At 31.8% G+C, this 13,830-nt stretch overlaps 1 protein-coding gene across 2 annotated transcripts; it reads left to right on the plus strand.

Moving 5' to 3' along the window:
• The first annotated feature begins 4,640 nt into the window (after nucleotides 1-4,640).
• On the plus strand, nucleotides 4,641-11,039 carry LOC142611312 (cytochrome P450 76A1-like). Of its 2 annotated transcripts, none has more exons than XM_075783420.1 (3): nucleotides 4,641-5,115; nucleotides 5,773-6,242; nucleotides 10,101-11,039. In XM_075783420.1, exons 1-3 carry the CDS (start codon nucleotides 4,665-4,667, stop codon nucleotides 10,728-10,730), a joined length of 1,551 nt encoding a protein of 516 aa, XP_075639535.1. In that variant the 5' UTR covers nucleotides 4,641-4,664; the 3' UTR covers nucleotides 10,731-11,039. The 2 variants fall into 2 exon arrangements, with proteins under 2 accessions (XP_075639535.1, XP_075639536.1); XM_075783421.1 differs by having other exon boundaries at nucleotides 4,641-5,112.
• Nucleotides 11,040-13,830: the final 2,791 nt, after the last annotated feature.

Genomic DNA, 13,830 nt, shown 5'->3' on the forward strand with positions numbered 1-13,830 from the left:
ATATAGTAAGAGACAATATATGTTTCCAATATTTAATCTTAGCAACAATAATTAAAATCTTCATTATACTAAGAAACAATACGCCCAATGGATCAATTTTTGATAAAGAAGTTACGTGTACGACAAGATTCATGTCCTACTTAAATTTATATTCTAAAAAAATTTATGTTGACTTAAAAATTTTTCTTCGAATCATGAGTTGAGAAAAGATCTCATATGATCATCCTAATGATCAAGAGAAAATAAGAGAATATTATTTACTAATGGGCGATCATCAACTTTTTCAACACAAATTTAAATAACCTCCTAAAAAATATTTGTAGAGCCACGTCTATTTAGCTACAAAGGATTTTTTTACATAAAGTCTCCCCCCCCCCCGGTGGGGGGCCCGCCCCCCTCTCTTTTTTTTTGTAAAAACTCCACTTATGAATGAAAAGATTATTAATAGTTACTTAGACGTCAAGTACATCTTACATAATTTTATATGTTATTATCCCAAAACTTATTGCTTATTACACAAGATTTTATGAAGTTAATAAATTATTACATAAAGAATTTCAGGTTTTATTATTATTATTTTTTTAAATATCACTTTTGAAAGAAAACCAATTTTTATTTTCCATTCGTTAAAATTCTAGTTTCATTATTTTACCCAAACTTAGTGTTTTTTTAATAGATTATGAATATTAAAAAACATTGGTAAAATATGAAAGATTTTTTCTTTTTCTAAATGGATTTTGACTTATAACAGAAATCCCTATTATTATTATAATTATAATTATAATTATTGTAAGATGACGGAAACATTATCATTAAATAAAGAAAGTGCATGAATTAGGGTAGCATATGAGATCCACATAGCGAAGAGGAGAAAATACATCAATCCTAGACAAAGCTAGGGGGCTTTTATAGTTTTATATAACTATGAGATGAATTATTTTCTAAATAAACCTTCTCCTCACTCAAACTTCAAAGCCACTTTGTTCCCTAATGTTTGAAACTAGTAGCACCTAATTGATTTTTGGCCTCAAAAAGACTCCCTGCTCCACCCTTGCTCTATACTCTATACCAAGTCATGATCACTAGCAAAGCCAAAACGCAGCTGGAGAGGGTCATAAAGTTAAAAGAAAGTGCATGTATAATTTTTTTTTTTTTTTAACTTATGATGTTTGTTTTTGATAATTACTTTTTATTAATATGTGCAAAAATATGTACGCTAAAGTTACAAAATAACTTAGCAATCTTCAAAGGAAAAGATAGTAAAAGTGACATTAGTCGTGGTCATGGGCGGAGCTGTTATTGGATTGCCCCCCCTAATTTTTTTTATAAAAATATTATTATATTAATAGGTACTAAGTTTAACAATTTTTTTCAATAAAATTACACTTTGCCCCCCTTAATAATGCCATTAATTCTTTTGAGAGTAATCTTATAGCCAAAAACGTTTTTACAATGTTTATACAAACTATTAAGGTAGCAAATTCTTATTAGTTCGTACACTTGCATAACTTTTTATATATCAATAACCACTTATCACATTAGCAATTTGTAAAATTTTTGTAATTTTAGCATTTTTCACCTTTTAAAGGACATAAAAAATTAATAGATTAAATCTAAAACAAAATATAAAAACTCAAAAAAATTAGCTCAACAACAAAAATTACCAATATAATAAAACTAAAAAAATTAAGTCCAATCAATATATTTTACCCAGAACAAACTACTTGGCCATTTAAAATTTTTTTAACAAAAATCCTTAGTAGTAAAAAAATAGACTCAAGGGTCGGAGCCACCGCACACAGCTAGCAGCAAAATCGCCCCCCTAACTCCAAGTCCTGGCTCCGTCCCTAGTCGTGGTCCTGTGGATTTAAACTAGATTATATATAAAGAAGGAAGTCTTAATTGTGGAGTATAATTGCACTAAGAAGAAATGAAGCTTGAGAGCAAAGAAGTTAATTAGGAAGCAAGCTGCTTCTTTATTTTAGCCCCGTTGAATAGGAGGGCAAAGAATTTTTGAAAATGTTTTTTTTCAAATACATTTTTTTTTTCTATTTTAGAGAGGGAAATGAACTTTAAAATTTTAGGAAAAGTCGTAAAAGCCAGGTCACATACAGTTCAAGAACCGAGTCCCATATATCATAACTAGGGGCTTAGGTCAACACTTATATAATAACATGAATTGTTATGAGTGTGTAATATATATATATATATATATATATTTTAAAGATAATAAGGGGTTCGATTGACCCGGGACCTTAGTTCATTTTTTAATTGATTATTTTGAAAAAGTTTTGATGTTACTTTCATGAAAAATATAAAAAGTTACAAAAAAAATCAATTGTTTTTTTAAAATTTTTCTATAAAAGTTTATAAAAATATTTTCTAAATCAATATCTTTTGGACATTCGTTAACTTTTCCCAATAATAAATATGTCTTCCACACCTTTTATGCAGAGATTGAACGAAGAAGAAAAAAAATAAAAATTTATTAATTGTATTCCCACATCTTTGTCATTGAGAAAAATTGTTAGTTTAATTGTTATAGGTTTTTTCCCTCTCGCTTACACCAAGCAAGATCACTCTGAGCAATGAATATTGCATTGACTTCTTACGAAGGTTCAATAATCTATATATATATATATATAACTGAAACCTTTGAAACTCCTACAACATTATCATTTTAATTTATAAAAAAAATTTAATTTTTAAAAATAAATAGTGAGAGTCCTAATAAGAGTCTCTCTCTCTTTTTTCCTCATCATTTTAATTTATAAAAAAAATTTAAAAATTAAAAATTTTTTAAACTAAATAGTGAGAGTGTCCTAATAGGAGTCTCTCTCTCTCTCTCTCTCTCTCTCTCTCTCTCTCTCTCTTTTCCTCATTATTTTAATTTATAAAAAATTTTAATTTTTTAAACTAAATGGTGAGAGAGTCCTAATAGGAGTTTCTCTCTTTTTTCCTTAATTCTAAAGTTTATTTTATTTTTTACATGAGTCTTTTAAAAAAAAAAAAAAAACCTAAAGTGAGTCTTTTTTTATATTAAAAAATCTAATGTGAGGTCTAATTAAAAAAATTATAATTATTTTTTTAACCTTAATTCTAACGTAAGTCTCTCAAAAAGTACAAAAAATTTTGGTTTTATATTATACATAGATAATAATAATGATGTGGCAAGCTCTAAGAAAATGAGAATGCAATTTGTAGATCTACTATCAAAATAACATAGATTAGATTGATGGTAGATAGTAGATTTAATTGCAGTTGAGTATTATGTGAAGTTATCACCATAGAATAGCCCACGTCGGAATGTGTTATGTGGAACCAATGATATGAAAGAAAAAGGATTTTTCTAAATCATTAACAAAAAATTTCTTATTTTAATTAATTTTCAAGTTATACATTTTTTAAAGTTAAGTCATAAACCTTTAAGTAAAATAAGTACTTTTAATTTTTATTTAATTATCCCGTGCATCGCGCGGGTTAGCGACTAGTAGTGTAATAATTAGTATTTCCAAGCTTAATTAGTTCCATTTGATGAGGCTCACTTAAAGCACAATCCCCGTGTAATCAGGGTCAATCAAACAGGGATCAGTTATCAATGAATACAATTATAAAATATGGGAAAAGTTAATGGATTAGGACAAAAGAAAAAAACAACTGATTTTTTTTGGTGCTCTGAGATAAAATTTTACTTTAGCCTAATATAGATGTATGTTTGTGAAACTCTCTCTTAAAGACTTGAATATTGATCCTTACCCTCAATTCTACAAGAACTTGTACCTATGGAGTGACTATCACACGCATATATGGTGGTAGCAACTGATATTGTTGATAATTTTTTTTTTATTTAATATTTGTCAAGAAAGTGGAATTAAAGTTTCAAAAATGGTTTATATAAAATATCTTAAGGACACTCAATAATACAACCATTAAAAATATCAGTGGTCCTCAATTTTTATTTATTTATTTTTTAATTTTGAAGGACAGTGGTCCTCAAATTTGATTAAGGACCACCGGGAGGGTGAGTTCCTTAATTAGTCAAATTCGTAATTCGTATTTTTAAGTAATTACTATTTTATTATGTTGTTCCGTGGACTTACTAATAATACAAATTTAATATTACGAAATATGCATGTGGACCAATGACTAAAAGAAAAATGCGTTTAGATTAAGACCCATTAATATCTTTATCAAAGATTGCTTCGTTTGTTTGTTCCATGTGACAAGTTGAAATAGCAAATGAAGCAATCTTTGATTAAGATATTAATGGGTCTTAATCTAAATGCATTTTTCTTTTAGTCATTGGTCCACATATTTCATAATATTAAATAAATTTGTATTATTAGTACCCAAGTCCACGGAACAACATAATAAAATAGTATTAAAAAAAAAAAAGAAGAAATGAAAATCTCATCGCGCGCGATTGGTTTTATTTTTATTTTTTTCTCCCTTGATCTGATCGCTTTTTCTCAAATTCTTTGAGGTTTCCTACATAAAGTAATATATAGAGATTCCTAATAAAGAAGGACTAGTTGTTCTTTCACACTAATTGTTCCCAAAGATTTGTCACGTACTCAAGTAGATCGAACTGCTATAAAAAAAACCACCAACCTAGCTAGTTTCAACCCAGTACATCCACCAACCAAACTAAAAAAAAAAAAAAAATGGAGCAATTAGCTCTGGGATTAGTCATAGCTCTAGTGCTATGGATTGCATCGATAGTGCTAATAAGAGAGCGGAGACGCCGCAGATTAGAGGAGATAGGTCAGCTTCCACCAGGGCCTAAATGTTGGCCAGTGGTTGGAAACATTTTCCAACTGGGTTGGTCACCCCACGAGTCATTTACAAAGCTGGCTCGTGAGCACGGTCCTATCATGACACTTTGGCTAGGGTCAATGAGCACGGTGGTGATCTCATCCGACGAAGTGGCTCGCGAGATGTTCAAGAATCACGACGTGGTTCTTGCCGGCAGGAAGATTTACGAGGCCATGAAAGGGGACTTTGGTAATGAGGGCTCTCTCGTTACGGCTCAATATGGACCTCACTGGCGCATGTTGCGCCGCCTTTGCACCACCGAGTTTTTCGTGGCACGCCGCCTTGAAGCCATGCGAGGTGGTAACTAATTAATCACTTGATCTGATATATAGAGTGTTATTCATCTGTTTATATTTTCTAACCATTATGCTAGTTTTTCATATGATCATGTATTTTTTTTTTAGGTTGGCTACTCGTAAATGTAATTTGAGTAGTCTGCACACGGGTTGCCTAGCTCAGTGGTTTAAGGGGCATACTAGGATGAGTTGTAAACCCAAATGCCTAGGTTCAATATATCCCTAGCTAGGCATTTATCCCAACTCAATCAATGCATGAGTTTGTGCGGGTGGCTCATTTTCTATCACATTTTTATTGATTATAGTTGATAGTTCTTATTTCTTTTAGTATTTTCTATTTCCAAAAAAATTAGCAGGCACAATTTTTGTAACATAACTTTTGCTATAACTTTGATGTAGTTTATTGTAAGTAGTTAAAAAAAAATGTTGAATTTATGTGAAGATGATAAACACGCTCACAATTGGCCACATAAAAAAACTATAATAATTCTTTTTTCCATGTAATTTCGGTGTACCTATTTAATTCCGTTTCAAAGAACTTAACTAGAGCATGAACCATGAATGTTTCCTTTTGGGTTTTGATTCTTTTGAACTGTATAATTTAATGTTTATGTGTGTGTGTATATATATATATATATATATTTTTTATACCTTCCAACAGGTGTACGTGGGAGGTGCATCGATCACATGGTACACTTCATGGAAGAAGCTAGTGCATCTGGTACCACAGCCATCGACGTTGGGAGGTTCTTCTTCTTGATGGGTTTCAATCTTATAGGAAATCTTATATTTTCAAAAGATTTGTTGGATCCCAAATCGGAGAGAGGGGCAAAGTTTTTCTACCATGCAGGCAAGGTGACGGAGTATGCTGGGAAGCCTAACTTGGCTGATTACTTTCCAATTCTAAGGTGGTTTGATCCACAAGGTTTAAGGAGGAAGACCCAATTCCATGTCAAAAGCGCCTTTGAGATCGCCAAAGTGTTTGTCAAAGAGAGGATGGAAGGCATGGAATGTGGAATTACTGAAGAGAAGAGGAATAAGGACTACCTAGATGTGCTTTTGGAGTTTCATGGTAATGGTGTGGAAGAGCCCTCAAGTTTTTCTTCAAGAACCATCAACGTCATAGTCTTCGTAAGCCTTCTTATTATTATTATTTTTTCTAATTTCAATTTAACAGTTAAAAGAAATTTATATTATTTCTAACTTAAGATATCATTTTCATAATCTTTTGTAAGATCTAATTTCCATGTAACAGCCACAAATATTGCGTACGTATCTAGGCTGGCTTTGGGGCGGGTTGGAAATGTTTACTAATTCTAATGAAATTGCTCCAACACTTTAATGAGATAAAAATAAAATATAAAGAAAGATTATAACTACGAGAGTACTAAGAGAGAAATAGATACGAGTGTAAATTTTACATTATAATAAATATAAATAAGTGAAATATAAATTTTAAAAAAATACATTTGGTATGAGGCAGGACGGGGTAAGCTACAACAAGGGAGCAAAACCCATCCCTATATCTGCCAACGCCACATCACCTCTTTGAGGCAGGGAAAATCTGCATAAGACGAAATAGATTAAGACCGGTCATGACGTGCAAGGTGCAAGTCATTTTGGCCATCCCTAAAGATGAGAATATATGTAGACTTTTTAGGGCATGTGGCGATCGAGGGTCTTCATACTCGGATGCTATGTCGCAAATCCAACTAAGGGCTTTTGTTTGTTTGTTTAGTTATTGATAATCAAGTAAAATTTTATTAGTGGTCTGTTTGGAAGTTTAAAGAGGGAGGAGAGTAGTGGGGAGGAGAGTAGAGGGGAATTGTTATCCTCTACCTTGTTTGGATGATTTTAAAATTAGTAAGGGGGAAGAGAGTAATTAGTCCTTCCTCTTGTTTGGATGTTTTAAAAATTAGGATGGAAATGAGAGGAAATGATTTAAATAGACAAAATTACCCCTATTTGAAAATGGACTTGCAACATAGAGCCCATTGAGAATGCCTTGTCCATCTAATTAATAAAGCAAAATCTTTTTTTTTATTTTATCAGTTCCTTCACTGTTTGGATGCCAAGAAAAAAGAAAAAAGAAAACTTCGTATGCGTCCATCTAACATCACTCCTTTTTTTTTCTTCAAACAACCCAGATACAAACCTTGACTCATCCCCACCTTCTTCAAACAACCTAGATAAGCAGGTGTACCACAAAATGTGTGAAACAACCCATCTTATCGGATCTGATCGGACACGGCATTGAGTCCGAAATCCGAAACTTTCAGATCTCTATTATCGTCGAGCAAGAGATTCTCGGGTTTAAGGTCGCGGTGATAAACCCCACGCGAGTGGCAAAAAGCGACAGTCGAGATCAATTGTTGGAAGTACTTGTGACATCGTTGAGTGGGAAACAGAGAAAATCAACTTCAGATCGATGAGATTTTTTTTTTTCTGGCTTTATCTATTTTCTCAGCAACCAAACGGGGGATGGGTGTACTAGATTTGTGAATTTCACTCTGTTTGATATAGTTAATATCTAGCTGTCAGAGATGAAGAGTGAAGTAAAACGGGGGATTGTTTTGGTTCCTATTCTTGGATTCTGAAAATTGATCCGAAACCCTAGCTGCCGATTCGGTGTTGGAGAGAGATTAGGGGCTTTTGGACTCAATGTGTGCTAAGATCGTCGAAGAGATTAAGAAGCTTGAAGAAAAGTGAGCTTTTTTTTTTTTTAAATTTAATTTTAGATTTTGGTTTTATTGAATTTCGTCGTAATTTTCTTTTTCAGTGAGAGAATTAGGGAATGGAAAATAAAATTTTGAATTTATTTTGGATTTAATGATAAAAATTCGACCTTGACGAAAATTGAGCTTGTGTTTGATTGAATTTAATTTTAGATTCTGTTTATTTTGAATTATATATATATATATAATCAGTTTGTAATTTTGTTAATTTAAAAAGGGTAAATTGAGGAATTCATTTGGTCAATAATTTATCTACTTTACTCTCCCTCCAAATCTCTCCAATTTGGAGGAATTAAAAATGAGGGGTTAGAGGTAGTTGAAACTCCTCCAAACCCCTCCAAATTCCCCCCCTCCTTCCTTAAAAAACTTCTAAACAAGGTAATTGAATTACTCTCCCTCCCTCTACTCTACTCTACTCCTCCTCCTTTTTTAAACTTCCAAACAGGCCATAAAACACAAGCTGAAAACCAGCATAATTACAAAATTCACATAGCCCCAAAAGACTTGAGATGCAACCACAAGTCCCAAGAAGAGACTAACAACAGATAGCAATATATCAAAACATGAGAAAAAAAAAACACTTCATAACTAGAAGCAACCAATAGCATATTATAGGCTTTTGCTTGTTTGTTTTCTTGTATGTATAGTTGTTGCGGTTATGCCATCGAGTAGTGGCGATTCCAGGATTTTTTTTTCTAGGGGGTCAATAGTGTCAAAGCTAGAAATTTGTTGTGAGAGGAGTACAAATTAAAATGGTTATTTTTTTTGTATACACAACTTTCATATTATATAAAATAATCTAAAATAGTATTCTAAATACAATTTAGTATACAAACTGTATTGTACAATAGTCTAAAAATTTATTAATATTTTAAAGATTGATAAGACAACAACCATTGAATGCATAAATAAATATAAATAAATAACTAATTAAAATTATCAAATTAAAAATAATTTATTATATTTATATGCACTAACAATTAAAAAAATGATAAAGAAGAATAGTAACACATATAAGATTTAGTCTGGGAGTAAATGTGAAACTAAGAAAAAAAATAGTAATTAATATAAGTTTTTGCTTTTGAAGTGTATGACTTTTTAACCATACACATGATCCTTCTCTTGGAATTGGAGTAAACACTAAAAAACTTCTTGGACTTGAAAATCTATAAAGCACTTATCAACCTACTTGATTAGTCAAAAAGAAAACATAAAAGGGAGAAAGAGAGATAGAGAAAATGAGTAAAAATCATAGATGTAGATACAAATAGGTTTGTTGTAGAGGTGGTGTAATTTTTTTTAATTGCTAAGGGTTCGTTCGGTTGGAGGAATAAAAAAGTGGGAGGATGGAAAATTGTGGGAGGATGGAAAATATTTAGTTTTCCCTCTTGTGTGTTCGGTTGGAGGGGTGGAAAAGTGGGAGGGTAGAATACTCTTTTGTTCGGTTGGAGAGAAAAATGGAAGGATGGAAAATGTAATTTATATAAATTGACTATTATACCCTTATTACATAATATATAAGAAATAGATTTATTTGTACTCATTACATAATATAAAATTTACCACATTATATATATAAATTTATATTATTATTTTTATTATTATAATGTAAAAATTAGATTAGGTCATGTTGAAAAAAAAAGAGAGAACGTTCAGCCTTCAGGTAACGTTGAAAAGAAAAGGAAAAAAGAAAAAGAAAAAAAGAGAACGTTTAGCCTTCAGGTAACGTTGAAAAAAAAAAGTATTGTAATTTTTTGCTGATGAAAAAGAAAAGTGCAAAGAAAAATAATTTCATTCTGCCATCAATAGTAAAGTAAGCCAAAGTTAGATAAAGTTTATTTATTTAAAAACGAATGAGCAATTTTAAAAGTAGTGTTACCGCACAACACCTTCACAACAAAATTTAGGTGACAAGTTGTTAAAGGTATGTAAAAAAGTGATGTCAATTGTGGGTCAAAATAAAATCAGTTACAACTTGCCACCTAACCTTTATTTTAAAATTATTATGAAAATATTATGAAAGTAACACTAAGTTGAGCATATTCAAGCTTATTTCAGTTAGATTTAAACAAAATTTATGCTCAGAATGTTCAAAATTTTATTTTAGGGTGTCAAAATAAAAATTTTTGTAAATTTCTTTTTCTTTGTTAACCCCCCCCCCCCCCCGGCAAAAAAAAAAAAAGAAAAGAAAAGAAAAAGACACTCATACAAGCAGACATGCACAAAATACTCATTAAAATTACTACGTTCTCAGGAGATGTTCACTACGGGGACAGACACAACGACCAGCACTCTAGAGTGGGCAATGGCAGAGCTCTTCCACAACCCTGAAACCTTGAAAAAAGTCCAAGCTGAGCTGAGAAGCACCATAGATCCAGATAAGAAGCTCCAAGAGAATGACATTGAAAACCTCCCATACCTCAAAGCTGTCATAAAGGAAACACTAAGGCTACATCCACCTCTCCCTTTCCTAGTACCACACATGGCCATGGACTCTTGCAAGATGCTAGGCTATAATATTCCAAAAGAAACACAAATCCTAGTCAATGTTTGGGCAATTGGACGAGACCCCAAGACGTGGGATGATCCTTTGGTTTTCAAGCCAGAGAGGTTCATGGAACCAAATATGGTGGATTACAAGGGGCACCATTTTGAGTTCATACCCTTTGGATCTGGGAGACGAATGTGTCCAGCTATGCCACTTGCCTCTCGTGTGCTTCCACTGGCTCTAGGGTCTCTCTTGCACTCATTTGATTGGGTCTTGGCAGATGGGCTTAAGCCTGAGGAGATGGACATGACCGAAAGGATGGGAATAACACTCAAGAAAGCTGTCCCATTGAAGGCTATACCAATTCCATACCAATGTGACCGTGTTCAAAAGTAGATTATGTGTTAAACGAGAAATTATTATTTACATTGGAGGACTACTGATGTGGTCCCCCTTGACCGATAAGATGATGTCATTTATGCAAATATATGTGTGAGCTCCCTAATTAGTACAAAAAATAAAAAATAAAATTACCAGATGATGTCACATTTGCATAAATAACAGTATTTTATTAGTTGGGAGGTCAGGGAAGACTACGTCAGCCGTTCTCCTGATGGACCTAATAATTTCTTGTGTTAAATAGGTTTTTGGGCTGAAAAATCGCAACAAGCTAGCTACTTGCATTTTTCTTATATTGGTTGTTTGTGTTGCAATGTGAATGGTGAAAAACTGAAAAATCATAACTATATATATGATGAAAGTTGTATTTTCGTCTACGTACACTTGTATGATTTTATCATGTTAATGTAGGAAAAATTGGTTTTGCATCTCATACAAAACTCACAGCGAAAGTAACACAATGATCTACTTCATTCATGAGAGATAACATGTAATCTTGAATTCTAGAATAAAGAACAGAAACCGTACCTTGATATAGTAAAATTCAAAAACAAGACTTGAGAAAATCTTCAATCTTCATCCCAATTCCACATGGTGCCCAAGATGGGTGGTTTTTCAATCAGTTCTTAAGTATGTTGATTTTCCAAAAGAAAAGTGTTCTCAAAGATCACGTACATTTTAATTGTCTTGGCAGTTATTTTATTTAATAACTCTTATGAAATAAACAACTGAGACTCTAATTGAGTTAGTCTTTTGGGCTAGCCCAATTGGACTTTAATGTGTAGCTTGGGATGAGACCAAAGGGACAAATAAGACTAAATAGTACGGTTTTATGAAACCATGTGCTATGGCTTGAATCTGTAGTCAATCCTATTTCCAATAGGAATAGTTGACAGTTGAATCCAATTTTTCCCATTATTTTCGTATCCGTAATAGTGCGAAAAGAAGGAAGGCCTGACGCCAAGCTCTAATGGGTCTCGGGCTTATCTGTCAATTTTTGACAAGCCCAAAGTTACCATTAATTATATAACAGGTACCACTATGAAAATATAATTGCACTCTAGCCCTTATTAATAAATTATATCCCAAGACTCTAATATGATATCATTTGAGCCCTAAATGAAATATCAATAGTGAACAAAGTCATAATAAATTGTCACTTTGTAAACAACTATTTTATTCCTTGAGTCTCCAGTTTAATCTTTTAGTTATTCATATTTATGAAATCTAATTTCATTAAATATAAGATGTAGTAACTCCTTACTAAAGTAGCTGGCCCTGAATAACCAATTCCCATTAAACTTATCTTAAGGGGATATTTGGTGTCTTTATGAAAGACATTATGGATTCCATGTTAAAAATGTGTTCTCTCAACACTACGTGCGGTTACCCAATATATTGAGATTTTGACTGTTAAATTAAATCTCACTTTCGATATATCAAAGTAACTTACATTTCATGATTGGGTTTACTATCCTCTCAGGATTGAGAGTCTATGAAATCAGAAGTTGTGAGATTAATTATTCAGGTGACAGTTGTTAATTGAATAGTTAATCTTACAACAGTTCAGTTCAATATGTCTTACATACTTAAAACGCATCAACACATCAACTAGAACTCTCTATTTCCATGATCAAGACAAACCATCTTAGTTGGTGTGTTATAGTCTTCGTAGATGAAAAACCTAATTTCATCACCGACTACGAATTACTTTTTGAGTTTATAAGGAACTTGTGATTTATATCTTCTGTAACTAAATTACATACAATGACAAATAAAAAATAGTCCCAATTATCAGATCTAACACAATTCAAGAACTTAAAGTAAATTCCCACATAGACATCAATACAAAGCAAAATTCAAGCTTTATCACAATGACCCATCAAATCTAAGTCAATCAGAATGACACAAAAGTAACAAATTTAAGATTTAAAACAGAATCCATTGCCACAAAAAAAAAAGTGATCCAAAGGGCCATAACACAACCAAAGTATTTTAATACACTACTGCAAGTGATTAAATCAAACCATTATTAAAATTAGCTAAGTAAAACACATGTTGAGGAAAACGTAGGAATTTACAAGCCAACCCACTCAACAAAGGTTTCAAGTAAATTCCACAAAATTCCAACATACTCGTCATACTTTCAAATTCACTATATAACAAGTCAACCTTTTTGTAAAAATCGTTTGGTCCATGAAAAGTTATCTAATTAACTTGAATTTAAATAGGGATAAGCTCTTACATGTGTAGTATGTACCATAAAAAGTTCAGCACAAAATAATTTTTCTATAATTGATTAAAAATCACTTATTGCAGCTTACTCAAATTTCCCCTTAACAGATTTAGATTCCCAAAAGAAAATTGCTATAGTTTTAAAACTAGCCCAAATGCTTTGAGACTTTATTCACATTAGAACTACATGTTAAAGAATATTAAAAACATGGAAACCCTTTATCTCATATAAACAAATACCACAACAACAAATCAAGAAACCAAAACTCATAAATCATAGAGAAATAATCAAGGAAAATTACCTTGGAATCATGTTGGGAGAAGACAAAAGTTTTGTAGGGCAAGTTGATAGCGGAATATCCCATTGCAAGAAACCAAAAGGCCAAGAGAAAGAAGAGACACTACAAGGCACTTAAACTTTCATGGTTAACATTTCATTACAAATTTGTTTTGAAACAAGTTTATAGCACCCAAACCATCAAAGTATCACATACTCATCTCTAGAGCAAAATAATTTAAACAAAATTTTAGATTTCACAAACTTTATATACATATACATATACATACACATACATACATACATAAATACATACATATATATATATATATATATATATATATATATATATATATATATCACATAGTCCAACTTCAAATTAAATAATCAACAACAAACAATTAAACCCAACTTCATAACTCATTGAGGTAATATATCAAACACTTTATGTGCAAAAAGCAAAACCTCAAAGCACTTAAACTTTCATGGTTAACACTTCATTACCCATTTGTTTTAAAATAGGTTCATAGCACCCAAACCATCAAATTATCATATACTCACCTCTCCACACCATCGAGACCTCCA

Source organism: Castanea sativa, chromosome 9, assembly GCF_040712315.1.
Source record: "Castanea sativa cultivar Marrone di Chiusa Pesio chromosome 9, ASM4071231v1".
In the NCBI taxonomy this organism is placed as follows: Eukaryota; Viridiplantae; Streptophyta; class Magnoliopsida; order Fagales; family Fagaceae; genus Castanea; species Castanea sativa.